At 47.7% G+C, this 16898-nt stretch overlaps 1 protein-coding gene across 1 annotated transcript in view; it reads left to right on the top strand.

Annotated features, from left to right (window-relative positions):
- The window catches only part of LOC307175471 (WD repeat- and FYVE domain-containing protein 4-like), a gene marked incomplete at its 5' end in the record, with an annotated part of 227684 nt that overhangs the window by 124661 nt on the left and 86125 nt on the right, over positions 1 to 16898 (top strand). The window contains 3 exons of the mRNA XM_079900580.1: positions 5762 to 5968; positions 7374 to 7425; positions 10121 to 10284. Of these exons, the coding sequence (XP_079756706.1) occupies positions 5762 to 5968; positions 7374 to 7425; positions 10121 to 10284 (423 nt within the window). The remainder of the gene's footprint in view (positions 1 to 5761; positions 5969 to 7373; positions 7426 to 10120; positions 10285 to 16898) is intronic.

Raw genomic sequence — 16898 nt, 5'->3', positions numbered from 1 at the left:
ATAATTGGTCATCAGTGAGTCAGTCCTACCTTCATGACCTGTGCCATGGGATTTGGACCCACACTGTCAGCAGCTGAGGAGATAGGCAGTGTTTCCATCCACTTACCTACTCATTCATCCATTGGGTGCCTCAGATCCTGTGCTAGGAGCTAGGGGCACGATTGTAAACACAGCAGACGTGGGCCTCACTCTCGGGTAGCTTACTCTAAAGGAGAGATATACATTAAATAAGTGCACAGATAAATAGATCATTATAACTTGGAAAGAGCAATAGACAGGGAAAATACGAGTATAATGGGAGAGTATAACAAGGGGAAGACTTTAATTTGGGCAGATCAGAGGCCCTCTGCAAGGAATTGATCTCTAAGTTGAAATCTGAAGAAGGAGGAATATGGGCTAAAGTATTTTAAGGAAGTGGTTTTGACTAAGGGGTGGGAATGTGTGAAGCTCCTGAGTCGGGAAAGCACTGGATGTCATCAGTTAACTGGAAGAAGAGGAAGTGACTGGGATGATCTGAGCTGGGAAGGGACAAGGGTGAATGAAGATGAGGCAGGGCCTGAGCAAGCAGAGTGGCTTGCTGCCACCTTAGGGGTTTGGCTTGTTCTCCTAAGGACAGTGGGTTGCCACTGATGAGGGTAGGTTTAGATGTTGAAAACCTCTCTCTAGGAGTGATTTCTGTACAGTCTAGGTAAAGAGCACTGGCTGTCATGCCAGGGACATCTCTATTTGAATCTCAGGTCTGCCCCTTCCTAGGACTGAGCCTGGTCTGAGCCTCAGGGTCCCCATCTTTAAGACAGGATAATATTGCCTACCTGTAAAGATTAAAGAGTGAGTATGGAACACCTAGACAGTGGCTGGCAGGGAATAGATGTCCCGTATGTGGTTAATGAATGGCTAAGAAGTTCATTCTTAGGTGGTATTATTGATGTTAACAAAAATTTTCTAAAATGATTGCTAGTAATAGAACACAACAGTAGAATTAAAACGTCACAAATTATATTTTTACTTTACAATTTCTCTGTGCCAAAGCCTTGCTAGGTGTAGGAAAGGCAGAGATGATAATGATACTCCTCTGGTTGAAGGTTCTTAACACTCAGTAGAGGGACCAAGAGTAAAGAAATTAAAGCAGGGTGATAAGGCCAATACTAGGACGTTGTACTACAAAGAGAGGAGCAGTGGGGTATAAGGAACCATTGGGTGTGCCTGGGGTAAGGCGAGGGGTGAAGGAATGGTGAAACAGTAGTCCCCAAGTTCAAGGGAAACAAAATAGGCTCTGATCAACTTAAGCCAAGTAACCTGATCCAGTTATCTCCATATGTGCTTGTTTGGGAGCCCACAACATGCCCCCACGAATAGGGATTTGTGAGATGCACAGCGTGCACCCCAGAAACATACAGACTAGCAACACAGCCTCCCAGGCTGTGCTACATAAGGAGGTGGGCAGTTTATCAGACATGCTGGTGGGGGGGGGGAGAGGCGGTTTGAGGATAGGTGTCCTGCTGGCTTATATTTGCGTGTTATCTGCGCCCCTTGGACAGGACCTCGCATGTGAGTGCCTTACTACTTGAATTCACCAACTTCATTCAGGACTAGCAATATGGCTAATAAATTCAGCTGCCATTGGGGGAAAAGTAAGATGAACCATTTAGGATTGCATCCTTTATTTAGGGATATCCCCATCACGCTTGTTCCATTTCAAGACAGAGGGTGTTGTTTATCTAAACTTTCAAATCAGCATCTAGTCGAGAGTTTGACCATTTCTCTTCTTATGGTTGGAAAAGCCTGGAAGATTTGGTCATGGCTAGGAGAAATGTGCTCTGTGGTAACTGGTGGATTTCTGCTGAAATTTGAAAAACTGAAGGTTAATGGGGAAGGACAGAAGAACCTCGGCAGAGGCTCTGAGCCCATAAGGCAAGGGTCCAGCCTCCTGGAACATCAGTCTGGCTTATTTTCAGCAGCGGGCCTGACTGGGGCTCAGAGGGTACTTGAGAAAGTGGGACAGAGTTTTACTGTTGATTGAAGTATTTTTGAGAAAATCAGCGTTTTGAGGCTAATCCTTGAGGATACTTTCCAAGTGTTTAAATATTTGAGACAGATCATTTTGATGTTTAAAAGAATGCAGGTGTTATCACCGTCTGCCGGAGATAATGGGGTCTGGAGTGTTCACCCCGCTTTCTTTTAAGGGGTGTAGTAGACTTTCCCGACGAAGGCCCCACTCCACTTCCAGAGAAGTCAAGTCCAAGTTCTGGAAAGAAATCAGCCTTGTGAAATATGCCATGTTCTTCAAGGACAGCTTCTCCTAATTACACTCCGTGAGGTCCTTCCAAGAGGGTGGAGATAATGAGGTTCAAGGGCCCCCGCCCACACGGCTGTCAGTAACAGGTTGCGTAAGACTTTTCCAACTGGGCATTTTACTTAACCTGAGAGGTCACTGGCGATGCAGGTGCTCACAGCATGACAAGATAGCGTCACCCAGTGCCCTGGAAGCTAACCCAAGCATCCAGTATACCTCATCATCCCATCACCAGCAAATCGTGCAATTCTGATATTTAATCTCCCCAATTTCCCATCACTCCAGAAGTGCCGACGAAAACAGGTGCCTCTGCTCTGGCCCTGCCCAGATGCCCCTTTGCCATTTCCAGTTACATTTGTTCTCTTCTCTGTGGTCCGGCTGCTCTGGCGCTGCTCTGTGATATACCCAGGCCACCTGTTCTTATACTGAGTCCTCAGCATACCTTACAGACATGCCTCATTTTGTCTATATATTTTTTAAAATGACAGTTTTTACCGTTTAAAGTTCTATGCAAGATGCCTTCCACCCCAGAAATGGCCTTTCTTTTAGTGTGTGAGGGGCATTGCTCTGTCCCCTCTCTTTTGGGCTCTCTGGGGGCCAACAGGCTGTTTCCATTTCTTGCTCAGTCTCTATATATCCATTACATTTTGGTAACAGCTCTTTGACATGTAAGTATCAGAAACTCAACTCAAACTGGCTTAGGCAACACGTGAAATATTTTGAAAAATCCAGGAGAACATCACGGTTCAAGAAGAGCTGGATCCAGGTATTCAAACTCTGCTTTAAGGAATCTGCCTCCTCTCTCCCTCTCTCTCTTTTCTTTCTCTCTTTTTCGTACACACACACAAACACATGTTCACACAAACATTAAACACACAAGTGTATGAGATTACTAATATGTTTTAGGCAACAAGGCACATGGAGGAGAGAGCATTTGAGGCTGGCATGAACTCATGCTCTGCTCCCCAGTCTGTACATCCTGGAACCAGGCAGGGCTCATATAAAGGGTGGGAAATTATGTAACTTGCACAAAGGGACTGTCTCATTGCTGAGAGGCCTGCCTGTAGGCTGTGTATGCCTCAATGCAGATACATCAGGTGCCTTTTCCTGATGCACATAAGGTTGGCCAGTGCAAGGTGAGCAGCCCTGAACGTGTACACATCCACCTCTCTGCAGTCTGCTCTATACGGCTCTAGAGACAACCAGTTCCAATCCCAGAGTATGATGCTCACTAGCCCATCCCACAACCATTCATCACCCACTGAAGCCAGGGCTGGGGTCAGCTGCACCCCAGCACTGGGAACTGAAAGTAGGGACGGTCTGGTTGCCAAGAGGAAAGTCTCAGTGATGCTACCCAAGAGCTTCTATTCAGCCGAGAATCATAGCTGCCTCTAGTACACCAGCATCCCTGCCCCTGTGTCTGGTGTGGCATTTGGCCCGCTCGAGGTTTGAACTGAATGGGGACCTTACCTTGTGCAGAAGCATGGGCATTACAGAACACCTTGCGGGTGCAGGAGCTCAGGACTTCTGCTTATTTAGTCATCTCATGTCCTTTGTCTTGGGACCACATACAGCCTTCCATCATGGACTAAACAGTCATTCATCTCTGAAGGATGAATGAGGGATCTTATCCCTGACACACATCTGTCTAGCTGCAGGTATGCAGCCAACACGTTTGCCCTGTGATGAAGACTCAGGCAGCTGGGAACCTCCAGGTTGCATAGGTGGGGCCTTAGGGTGGAAGGGATGCTCTTAAAAGACTAATTTGAAACCCCGGATGAACAACCCAGTAGCTTGGGATTGTTCATCCTCTGTCAAGCTCAATATGGAACTACAAATGCAGCAACAATCTCCCAGGAGCTGAAATATTTTCCCCAAACACGTGTTCATTTCATATAACCAAATCCCTATAAAAGGCTTTGGATAGTCATTATTTTTCTGGAGTTTTTTATTAAACAATTGGAGTACTTGTAAAATGCTATAACTATTTAGGATATGAATCTAAGAACTGTGGAGAAACAAAATTATCTTGTTTTGAAATAGAATTTGCTTTATTCACAATAATAATACTAACTGCTTAAGTTGGGTAAGGCACCGTATTAAACTCTGGAAAATATTGTCTCATTTGATCCTTACATAAACCCATGGTTTTATTATTGTGGTAATATTACTAACTGAATTTGACTGATGAGGATGGTAAGTCTCCTTCAGATTAAACTGCTAGTGAAAAGCAGAAACATGGTGACAGCCCAGGTTCATCTGACACCAAAGACGAAGTACTTAGAACTATACCATCTGTCATGTTTTTGTGAGAATTTTCAAGTTCTGAGAACGATTTTCCCATTCAAAATGGATCTAAGTCTGCCAGTCTTTGAAATAATACTGGCAGAAATCACGACTTAATGAAATGATACCAGGGCCCTAGGAAAGGAATTAAGCACGCAGGCTGAAGTGAAGGCTCTGGAATTAGACAGGCTGGGTTTCAGTCTTAGCTTGGTCACCTGTTGGTCCTTGGGGAAGTCACTTCTCCTCTCCTAGACTTGGTTCCTTCATGAGGATAATAGAAAGTACTTAACAAGTTCCAGACTCACTTATGGTGTCATTGTGTAGAGGAAATGAGATAAAGCAGGTGAGAGGCTCAGCCTGGTACATGACAATGAGTTTCTTTTCTCTTTATGTTACTTTTGTGAGGTCTGTGCTTCTTGTCCTTAGCACTTTCACCTTTCAGTTTTCTGAAAAATTAAAATGTAGGGCACATACCATCAAATATTTGAATAGTTGGAAAAGTTCACCCTGCAGACAAAGTTGATTCTGCTGTCCAAACTGAATTGAAATGTTTCCTTGATAGATGATGTAGGAAACTTCAATGTGGCATACAAAAGCAATTTAGGGGTGTCGATGTATTTTGTAAAAGGTTTGAGTTATACTCTAGCAGAAGGTATAACAGTCAAGTGCTGTGTATGCAAACTATGAGGATTCCATAGATATTAGGAAGGATAATTTTATTAACATCAAAGGTTTTAGCTTCTTTGAACATTCTCACCACACTTCCAGTCCAGACACTGGAAGGAGGACTTTCAGCATCATTTTGAAGGGTAGGGGCTGTGGTGAGGTTCTGTGTCCATTCTGCCAAATAGCTGTCCAATCCTCTGATGAATAGCATGGGGACCTTTGGGACCTGTTACTTTCTGCACAGCGCCCAGCAGTCACGAGGCTCTGTGGGCCAAAGGGCAGAGGGTTTTTTTTCTCCTCGAAGCTGAATTAAATGGTCTCAAAGCTGAAAAACTGATTTCTTCTCCTGGCCTGGTCCTAGCTCCAGAGAGTACACCGTGAAGGTGCTTGGAGCTGCCTATAGGGGTGATTTTCCTCAGGCAATTATGGGGGGCTTGGTCTGTTCACCCCAGGTGGTTTGGGGCCAGGCTGGTGAGGAGATGTGTCCAGAGGTGACGCTGTACTTCTGCTTCCCAGAGGCGGAGATGTGGCAAAATCAAGGCAGCCAACGACTGGGCCAGGATCCAGGAGCAGCTTTTTGGGGAGCTGGGCTTGTGGCGTCAGATGGCAGAAGCCACACCCTGCTCCCGGTGGGAACTGGACTGGAGAGAAGGACCAGCTCGCATGAGGAAACGTATCAGACGCTTGTCTCCGCTGGAGGCCCTGAGTCGAGAAAGGCTCGAGGTAAGAATTAGATGCAACAAGACAGGATGCTTCCAGACAGGCAATGTATAGCGAGGTGTCTCCTTAGCTTTTCCGTCTGATGTTGTTTCCGTCAGGAGTGCTTTGGCATGGACAGGTAGGAGAGGTAATGCGTGCGGTTCACTGTAGGAGTGCTGTAATGCATTCTTGGTGCTGTTTACCAGAAGGAAAGAATCACTAACTCCCCAGGTACATAGAAGGGATGCTGTAACTACAGCCTGAATGAATGAAAAAAATAAGTGAGTGAGTGGTTCACATATACACCACTGATCCAGTACCACGCTGACATCCATAAAAGTCCGTTAGAATGGTCCGGATGCCAGCGTTTGAAAAGAGCCACGTGGTGGGCACTGTCTCTTGTACAAGTTATGTGTCATAGAGCAGTCATGGCCAGCCCTTCTGTGGGCATCACTGTGCAAGCAAATCCCGACTCAAGTCTTACAATGGAAATATCTTGAACTCAGCTATTTCTGCGAGCTTGAGCCAGTGACGCGCTTCGTCCAAATGACACTGAAGCTGCGTTGGATTCCCAGGCAACGGAATCTGGACAGTCCCCAGGCGTTTGCTGTAATGAAGCTTGGACTCTCTGTCAAACTTACATTTTTGCCTTTTAAATGATGAAGAACCATCCTTGGCTTGGTAGTGGATACAGAAGAATCTGTTAATAGCATTTCATGTCCTCATTGAACAATTCTGCTTTAAGATATTCTGAAAAGCAGCCTTTCCACACCCTGGAATGCAAGACATTTCCTTCTGCGTTCATCCTGAGTTACAATGTTGGGCTTCTTCTCTAGTCTGTAACCTCAGAATCTTTTACCCACATTAAATTCTTTATAAAACCTAATGAAAAAATTATATTTCATTTATTCAGTAGACGTTTTAGTTTTGAGTGTATTGTCTGTAAACATCTGGTGATATATAGTATTTTTCCCTCAATACATTTCTTAGGAAATGGAGGCAGGAAAAATAAGCCTGCCCGTGGTGCTGATGTCAAGGCCGAAGGCTGGCTGTGGAACCTAGTCTCTGGTCTCTTGGGCTGTCCAGCCCCAGCCCCTGTCCCTGGTCCCCTCTCCAGGGTGGCCCATACCACAGACAGCCAGGATACTCTCTACTCCCATTTGACATAATCTTTGGTAATTACTGTAAATCCTACTTAATGGAAGATTGTGGGTTTTTTCCCCTTTGACTCAGGAACATTAACACTTGCATTTTATTGTGGTCCTTTCGGATTTGGCATTTTGCTCCCCTTGCCTTTGAGTCTTGAGTGTATGAGTGATTTGAAGGAGCCATATGCATGTGTGTGTATGTGTTTGTGAATCTGTGGAAAGGTGGGTGGGGCCCATGGGTATCCAGGATTTAATTTCTCTTTTCTCTGGTTTTATTTCAGGAAAGTCAGGACAGAAATGGTGATATTTCTCAGTTAAATGCTGAAAACCAAGGTATTCAATTTATCTGTATTTTTATTTAACAGTTAAAGCAATTCTTGGTTTTATTTAACATCTCCTTAAAGATATGAAGTTAATATATTGTGGGAAGAAAATGCTGCAAGTCTAGAGTAGGGAGTGCAAGGCCTTTCATCACTCTGCTCTCCAGAATGAAGAGGGACCCATTCCGGACCTGAACGCTCCACTGGGGGAAGGAGTTTGCATTTAGGTTGCAACAGTAAGAATTTTTTTCAGGGAAACTATCCTGTCAATTTGCTATATGAGGGAAACCTTAAAAGTGCCCCCCCAAATACTAATACATGTTCAGTATGTGACCCAAAACACCTAGGAGGAAAATAGGAAAATATTTTAGAGCAAAATTGGGTGGGATAGATATTTAATGCTTAACACTGAATTCTCTGATTGTGAAGATGACAGATATAATGGTCATTGTTATTTCTCCAATTTAAAAAAGCACTTTGAATCATTGTTGATGTTTATGCTTACCCTTTGTGTAATACTCATGGAGGAATTTGGTTGGGTTGATATGCTAAAAATCTAGTTTATTTTCAGAAGTCATTTTGGCCCGAACGCATCAAATACATACCAAACACACACACAGACACATACACTATATTTCAGATTTTGTGTTTCTACCAGAGACTCTGCCTTTTGTTTCAGACACTCTCTGTCTGTGAGTTTCACTGTATCCTAGGCTGCAGCTTATATCATACCCTTAACCAAGTGACACCTTCCTAGAGCTGATCAGACTTGTCTTATTTAGTGCCTTAGCACCGGATTTTGCGTGGAGCTTGCTGTCTTGTCAGTCTGCAGTAACAAAGCCCAGAAGTGAGGATCTTGATCCCAGGTTGATTTGGGGAGTCCCACTTGAGACTTGGGATGACAGTGTAACACTCATATTTTGGCTTCTCTTCTTTCCATCCCAAGCCCCATAACCCTAAGATCAGAAGGAGAATCTGCCTGCTCTCCCTCTCAAAATGGGTGGCTGCAGAGGGTACCGTGGTAGAAAGCAGGTGTTTGATTTTATGTGGACTAGGGCCATGGGCTGCTAAGTCCCCTCGTCCCCTATATGCAGGGCCTCTGGTCACCTATGATCCCAGGCGTCCTCCATGTTTCCAGCATGGACCCCCAACTCCCAGTAGGGAGCTCAGTCAAAGAAGACAGGGTTGTGATCCTTCACCATGCCTTCCTGGGTGCCTGTATCTACACAGTGTTTTCTCTGCCTGAGGAAAAGCCTCTGATGGATGTTGCTGTGAGCGGCAGGCACTTACATTCATGCAAGTGTGAGGTTCCCAGGTGGGGAGGAGGTCAAAGAGATGAGCATCTTGCCACAAAGAAGATGTCCAGTAGCACCCTGACCTTGCAGCCATGTGCTGCTCCACGCAGGTGGACACCCAGGACAGGGTGGAGGAGAAAACTCTAGAGATCCACACAGGTGTGTACTTAGCTGGCACCCAAAGGCACATGCACAGGAGCGCATCCTTTGGAAATGAGTCTAGATGGACACACAGATGATTGCAGCACAGTGGATTTTGGTAGTATAGAAACAGAAACTAGTTGTATCTCTAAAACATAGGAGGTGAGTTGGGTGATTATGGAAGAGTCACACAGTAGATTATTACAGCCACTTAAGTTGCTTTCTAAGAACTTTTAATGGAATGGGAAAGGGCTCATGGTATAATCTTGAGCCAAAAAGTTAGAAAAGAAAAACTATAAATTCAGTATAATTCTTACCATGTCAGAAATTACGTTATGTGTGTACATATACATGTATGTACAAAAAAGATGTCAGAATTAAACCACATTGTGGCCAGGGAGGACAGACAGACTAGAGATGAAAAGATCAGCCTCTGGACTCAGAGGGACTTGGTTCAGATTCAGCCTCTAGTTCTTAGTAGCCGTATGACCTTGAGCAAAATAATTAGCCTTTGTCAATTTCTTCATTTGCAAAGTGAGGATGGAATGGACTCTACAATCTAGGTAGGACTGGATGAAAAATGTCATTAAAATATCCAGCACAGAGAAGGTGCTCACTAAACAGGAGCTGTTGTTATTAGCACTCTCTCTGGGCGCACAGGTGATACTTGTTTTATTTCTCATTTTTAATTTCTCACAATTTCATGGGTTTTCCAAGTTTTTTACATTAAGAAGATAGTATTTCCATAATTAGGGAAAAAAACCCCACTCTTGAAAGAGTGAACAGGGGACCTCCCTGGCGGTCCAGAGGTTAAGACTCTGCACTTCCACTGCAGGGGGCGTGGGTTTGATCCCTGCTCAGGGAACTAAGATCCTGGCATGCCACCTGGTGTGGCCAAAAAAAAAAGAAAACAAAAAGTGAAGTTCAGAAAAAGCAAATCTTGTGGGACCCTCTGGGACCCTCTAGGAAATTGCTTTACTGATTAATGAAGGTGTTGAAACATCCCCCCGTGGTCACTGGAGAGCTGCAGAGCAGCCAGGCCCGGGTACATCTTCCTGAGTGAATCAACCTGCAGGTGTGTTCACCACATGATAGGGTCAGAGGGGTGTGTCCACTTTCAGAAACAGTGAGGGGTACGCTGGGATCCACGTCATTCACGGCTGCCCTGAAACCTTGCAGTTCCTCCCAGGGACTCGGGCCCAGGCTGTGCACTGTCCCTCGTGACTCCAGGTGGCTCCTGCACAAACCATACGTCCCTTTTTGCTGCTGCAGATGGAGTGACACCACAGGAAGCTGAGAGCGAGAGAGATGAGGCAGTAGACTGCACCCAGCTGACCTTCTTCCCCGCCTTACACGAAAGCCTGCACTCTGAAGATTTCTTGGAACTGTGTCGGGAGAGACAAGTCATTTTACAAGAGCTTCTTGATCATGAAAAGGTAACACAGCCCATCATGATTATTCTTTAAAGATTATCAGACATGAGAGAACTAAGCTTTCTGCACTCACATGGGAGGTGATATCTCCATTCACCATAAAAAAGTCAATGAGCAAAAGCGATGGCATGCTCCTAAGTTTGTGGGCCCAGAGCAAGGGTGCAAATGCCCACACATCTTGCATCAAAATGTTTAGAAAATATAAATCAAGCTAATAAACTGTTAAGTGAAATATGTTCTAATGCCCTATATTGACCTTTATAATAACCTGGGGGGCCAGTTTCAAATTTAGAATTCCTGACCTCCTTGTAGTTCAGCACCTTGGCCCCCCGCTCACAGCCTGACCACTTGAGGGATCCATCCCGTGCCTGAGTGAGGGGCCCTGGTGGATGTGTTTGGACACCTGACCCATATGTCCCAGCTGTCCCCACACTCCTCGCCTTGAAAGCAGCTCCCCTTGGCCACCACTCAGGCCTAGAGGAAGCACACTTGAGGCACCTTCAGCCCTCAGAAGGGTGGACCTGGAGAGACGGTAGGCACAGCCAGGAGGCAGGCTGGACCAGTTAGCAGGGAAATCCATTGCTGCGGATGCCTGGAGCTGGACTGTGGGAGCCCAGGCTCTTGGTGTGCATGCATGTCCCCTGGGTATGACTGGAAGAGGGTCAGGGGGTCCCCCTGAAGTACAGGAACAGGGAAGGGCCCTCTTACACAAGTCTAAGAAAGTATGGAAGATGAAGCACGTGTCTTAAAGTAAAACGGACCTGAGCTAAAAACCCCAACTTGGCCACATATTAAATGGCCTGCTACCGAACCTTCGTGAGCCTCAGTTAGTTATTCTCATCTTTAATATGGAGTGCACGGCAACCATTTCACAAAATTCTCATAAGGCTTAAATGGGATAATGGAAGCAAAGTGACTAGCATAGCACCCAGCACACATGAGGTGGCTCATTAAAGACTAATTCTCTTCCCTTTCCAAAGGTTGAGTGGTTTAAGGGCTGGGTAGACTTCCATCTGTCTCTTCCATCAACTCTTCTGTATGGGATGTAAGTGAAGAAGATGCCCCAGCAAAACAGAGGAGCAGGCAGGGCGGGGCTGGCAAGACATGCAGGGGCTACCCAGAGATGAATGCATGAGAGCTGAGGGCTAGTCTGGCTGCAGGGTGGAGGAGAGTGGAGCTGAACTACGGGCCACTGAGTAAGCAGCCTGGGTATCCAGGAGCAAGTGACAAGCTCAGAGAGCTTGTGATGGGTGTGAGCAACGTGCAGAAACCGAAGCATGTCTTTCCAGGGGCAGATTCCTTGCAGAGACTCCTGGAGGGTGTCAAACTGGGATTTACTCCTTCCAGGGGTTGGGTGAAAGGGCTGACTTTGAAGTGCGTTGGCCAAATGGATGACTGCAGAACTTCTGCTGAGTGTTTAGCTGCTTTCAGATTTGGGTAGCAGTTAATCAAAACAATCCTGGGGGCTTCCCTGGTGGCGCAGTGGTTGAGGGTCCGACTGCCGATGCAGGGGACATGGGTTCGTGCCCCGGTCTGGGAGGATCCCACATGCCGTGGAGCGGCTGGGCCCGTGAGCCATGGCCGCTGAGCCTGCGCATCCGGAGCCCGTGCTCCGCAACGGGAGAGGCCACATCAGTGAGAGGCCTGTGTACCGCAAAAAAAAAAAAACAATCCTGGAACAACAAGGTCTTTGTACATGCTGAACCCACAGCTTTCAGCCAGAGAGTACATTTGCAAGTCCCCATCACACCTCACCACCATGCCTTCACACCTCACCACCATGCCTTTGCTCATGCTGGTTTGTCTGTCTGTGGTGCTCTGCACGCTAGACTCCTAGCAGCTGACTCTCCAAAGCCCATCACAACTGGTCCCCAATCTGAAACCTGGAGAGCTGGTCTCTCCCTCATACCTGTCTCTACTGCCCACTGTATCTCCACCTGCCCTTGCTCCTGACATTCAGGCTAACCTTCACCACTTCACCTTCTGCCTCTCTCACTCTACTGATGCTCCTTCATGGAGGGACCCCCAGGCGCCTAACCTCGGGCATGCCTGGAGAGGCCTTTCAGTAAACACTGATGAATGAAGATTTATTATATTCATGTTCATTTTATTTTGATTATGGAAGTAGTGTAGTCTAATGTGTGAAAGTTTAAAAAATGGATATAAAACATAACATATGTAACATATATTTATATATGTGTGTATACATAGCCACAGTACCCAGCTGCTGAGTACTAACAGCTGATAACAGTTTGAACATATCATATATGTTCATATAGGTAAATGGATATTCAGTAAATGCCTAGTCAATTGAAAACAGCTAAGAGATCAATGCTTTCTTACTCTTAAAACGTTTCTTTGCCCTTAAAGGATAATGTAAAGCAGTGATTCTCAGCAGGGGGCAGCTTTACCCTGCCCCACCCCTGGGGACATTTTTAGTTGTCATGACTTGGTGGGGAGGGGTTGCTACTGGCATCTAGTGGGCAGAGGCCAGGGATGCTACTTCACATCCTACAATGCTCAGAAGAGCAGAAAATAATTGTTCAGTCGCAAACGCCTATAGTGTCAAGGTGAGAAATCCTGATATGATGGATGCATATTAAACAGATTAAAACCAAACCCCAGCCATCCCTTCCTACTTTCCTGATAGGGTAAAGAAATACCGGGTTAGATATTGTCTCCATATTGGCTCCTTTCGTCATTTTGATAAGAAGAGAGCAATGGCGATGCTTTGGTTTTATTTGGTGTATTAATTTTATATCGCTGCCGTAACAAATTACCAAAACCTTGGTGACTTAAAGCAGCACACATTTATTATCTCAAAAGTCTGAGCGCAACATGGCTCAGCTGGTCCTCTGCTTAGGGTCTCACAGGGCTGAAGCCGAGGTGTTGGCAGGGCTGCATCTCTTTCTGGAGGCTCTGGGGATGCAGCCATTTCCAAGCTCGTTCAGGTGTTGGCAGAATTCACCTCCCTGCTTCCGTAGGACTGAGTTCCCGGGTCTTGGCTGGCTGTCAGCCAGGGGTCGTTCTCTGCTTCTAGAGGCCACCCACATCCCTTGCCTGTGGCTCTCTTCCTGCATCTTCAAGGCCAGCTGCAGCAGCCTCCTCACACTACAGAGCTCTCTGAGCTGCTTCTGCCTCATCGTCCCTCCCCCTCATCTCCCCTCTGCCTCCCTCTTCCATTGAATCTCTCCCACCAGTTCTTCTAGTGCATTCTGCTGCTGCTAAGGTCTCATGGGAATTGGACCCACCAAATAATCCAGGATAATCTCCCTATTTTAAGGTCCACTGATTTGCAACCTTAATTTCATCTGGAATGAAAAATAATTTCAAGCCCTTCAAGCAGCACCTAGGTTAGTATATGATGGGATAACCAGGGATGAGGCTCTTGGGGGACATCTTTGTCCCCAAATACTGCCTGCCACATCTGGTATCACTGAGGGTCCACATGTCACCTAATCCATGCCCCGCCTTCCAAGAAGGGCTTCTGCAGATGGCCTGACTCCCATGTGCTTTTGCCAAGACCAGCCAGGTGGCTCCAGTCCTCCCTGGTCTGGGCTGAGGGCAAGGTCTGGAGTTTACCATCACAGCCAGAGCTAGTCCCAGCATGGCCTGTGCAGCAGGTTCTTGCCTTTGGTACTTGTCCTGGTCTCTGAGAGTCTTATTTTTGCTAACTGTCCCACCCAGCAACACTTCACTCCGGGGTCTTGCTGGGGAAGCCAGAGCCTGAAGCCCACAGGTGACTGACTTTCCCAGCCTCTGAGAGGCAGGTCAGGAGCAGAGAGCGGCTGTTCTCTCGTTTTCCCCTGCCTTGTATTTAAACTTCAGTCCTTCTGGATCTCCATGTCACACAGCAGGAAGCTGTCAGAATGCCACAGGTGGCTCACTGTGGTGGCAGGGACTCCAGGCTGTGCAGACAGGAGCACGTGAAACGCAGCAGGGTCTGAGGCAGGATCTTAGTGCTTGGTGTCCCCTTACCTGCCGGGAGGGGCCACACGAGGTTGGGGGGTGGGGCACAAAGGGACTGAGCAGGGCAAAGCAAGGCGATTCTTGACATTATCAAGACATTGGTTCTTTGCATGAGTTGTTTTGATCCATTTCGTTGGGTTGTGCTTGTTGCCTCTGACTTCACGGTAAACTGTGGGAGAGATTCTTTTCCAATTCAGCCTGAGTTCCTACAAGGTCACTGGAACCAGACACACCTGCTCCCTGAAGAAGCAGGTCTAGGAGACTGGCCAGGGTCACATGGGGACAGGCTCCCAGGAGGCTAGGTGGACAGAGGCTCTAGCCTGGTCCCAATCCCACCTCCACCACCTACACTGCGTGTCTTTGCCCCAAATCGGCGCAGAGGAGCTCTCGGTGGCTTGTATCTGCTATTATCACTGTGATTGTGGCTCTTTTAATGGTACCTTAGCATTTGTTCTTTCCAAGAAGGAGGGAGGAGTGGGGTATGAACCCTGGTACCTAAGCCATGGCCCTGAGGAAGTGGGAAAGGGCCTGTCAGTGCAAATGAGGAAACACTCCTGTTTAAACCCAGCCCCAGCCGGCTTCCAGGGCTTCCACAATGCACCTGGGAGCCTGTGAAGCCAGGAACTGTGGAGGTTGGGCAAGTGTTGAGCTTGGACAAAATGGGAGAATCCAGGTCTGAGTGGGTCTGTTTCCTGCTGAGATGGTGGAGGATGTGACAGAGGGTCAGAGTAGAGCCCACGAGAAACCTGACCAGCTGGGATGGGGCCCATCTCGGGTTCTATGTCCACTACAAAATACAGCATTTTGTGGGAAAGAGGGAAGTTGCTGGGTTTGGGGCCTTGATTGATGTGTGGTGAGTCCCCTGAATTTAAAGCCTGAGGCAGAGAGGAGCATAGGGAAGCAGGCCTGGGAACTCAGGGACGTCCACGGGCTGGAAGAGTGGGCTGAGTCGGGTCTGGGCTGCAGAGCTCATTGTGGAGCGGGCCCTGTGACCTGGCCCCCTCCACTGCCCACACCTCTACTAGCCAGATCATTGCAGCCTCATGCCCACCCACTCACCACTCCCCTGCAACCAGAGGCCCCCTCCTGGGTGAGCCTGTGCTGATGTGTCCGTCCCCAGAGCACTCATAGCGACGGGCCGCCCACAGCACTCTGCTCACTCTGCTGCCAGCATCTTCCTTGTCACACGGCTCTGTAATTATTCTTGAGTCCTCCTGTGATGCCTTTAAAGGCAGGGACAGGCTGGAATTTATTCTTGTCTCTCCCTTCCCTGACTCGTAGTATCTGTGCTCTGGAAAGATCTGCTGAACTGGAGAACACAGCTGTATCAACGGACCGTCCATGGGGAGCCCCCCACTCTGGTGTGCCTTGTGGCAGTGTAGGGGCTCCAGGCGTGGGCAGCCTGCCCACCACAGTGACATGGGTCTGCTCTCGAGAACCTCGGGAACTGGCCTGAGGGGTGGCATGCCCTGGGCCTACCTCGTTCATTGGGGGAGCCCCTCTGGGAGCAGGTAAGGCATGGCGGAGCAGGCCTGGCTGCCTTGCAAATCCACCACCACCAAGGAAGAAGATGCCAACAGTTCATGCCCAGGAGGGCCGCTTGGCACAGGGCAAGTGCTCAGACTGGACGGAGAGCCTCGTTCTGCTCTTTATTTATCACTATTATTGGCAGAAGTGTCAATAGCTGGAGGTCTGGAGCACTTGCTTCGGGTGCTTTTCCTACATCTCATCGAATCTCACCATGGGCCCTGTGAAGGAGGCTTTATCATTTTCATCTTAAAGATGGCAAAACCAGAGCCTAGAGAGGCTGCTAATTGGAATTGCTCGTATTTCATCTCAGCTCTGTCTTACTCCAAGTTCATGGGGTTTTCTCTCTTTTTCCTAGCTCCTAGCCTACTATGTTAGGCAAGTTACATAAACTCTCCACCACCCTATTCTTCAGCAACCTTCCTGTGTTGGCCTTGGACATGTTGGCTCCAGGACCCCTCTGCTTCCTCTGCGAATGTTCCGGTTAATGCCGCCTCAGGCAGGCAGGCCTCCAGGTTCTTCACCATGCACGGCGTCTCCGCCAGGACGTAGCGTGACACGCACGTGCCAGCCTGCCTGCCTGCACGTGACTTAGCCCCAGCTCCTTAATCCTTGGTCATTCTACTTACTGTCAAGGACAGGAACTGGAAGTCGAGGAAGGGAGGATTGTTGCACTGACCCTAGAACCATGAACGTGTTTAAGCAAACATATAGAGGGTTTGACCGTGGCAGGGGTGTGTGTGTGTGTGTGTGTGTGTGTGTGTGTGCGCGCGCGCGCGCGCGAGTAGGTGGTTATTTTCTGCATTTCCCCAGACTAATATTTTCTGCTTGTGTTGAAACATCTTGAGGCAAGTATTGTTGTAAGCTGAGAATTCCCCTAATTAAGAAGTCTCCATAAGACCTTTTGGGTCTTGTGCTTTTTCTAAGTGAAAGCACACCCACAGCAGGGTGTACGTGGTGGGTGTGCGCCCAGGCTCAGAACGCCCGGAGCACCTGCCTTCAAGTGGCCATCACGTAAAGTGGGCAGGCAGCCCGTGGCGAGCCCTGGCTCCTCCTCCCCTGCCGTCTCAGAAGCGCTTGCTTTCATGGTCTTTGCCGATGCAGCCCAGGAGACTCCGGGG

This window comes from Stenella coeruleoalba (genome assembly GCF_951394435.1).
Source record: "Stenella coeruleoalba genome assembly, chromosome: 16".
NCBI classification, from domain to species: Eukaryota; Metazoa; Chordata; class Mammalia; order Artiodactyla; family Delphinidae; genus Stenella; species Stenella coeruleoalba.
This window is presented reverse-complemented; position numbering and strand designations above follow the sequence as displayed.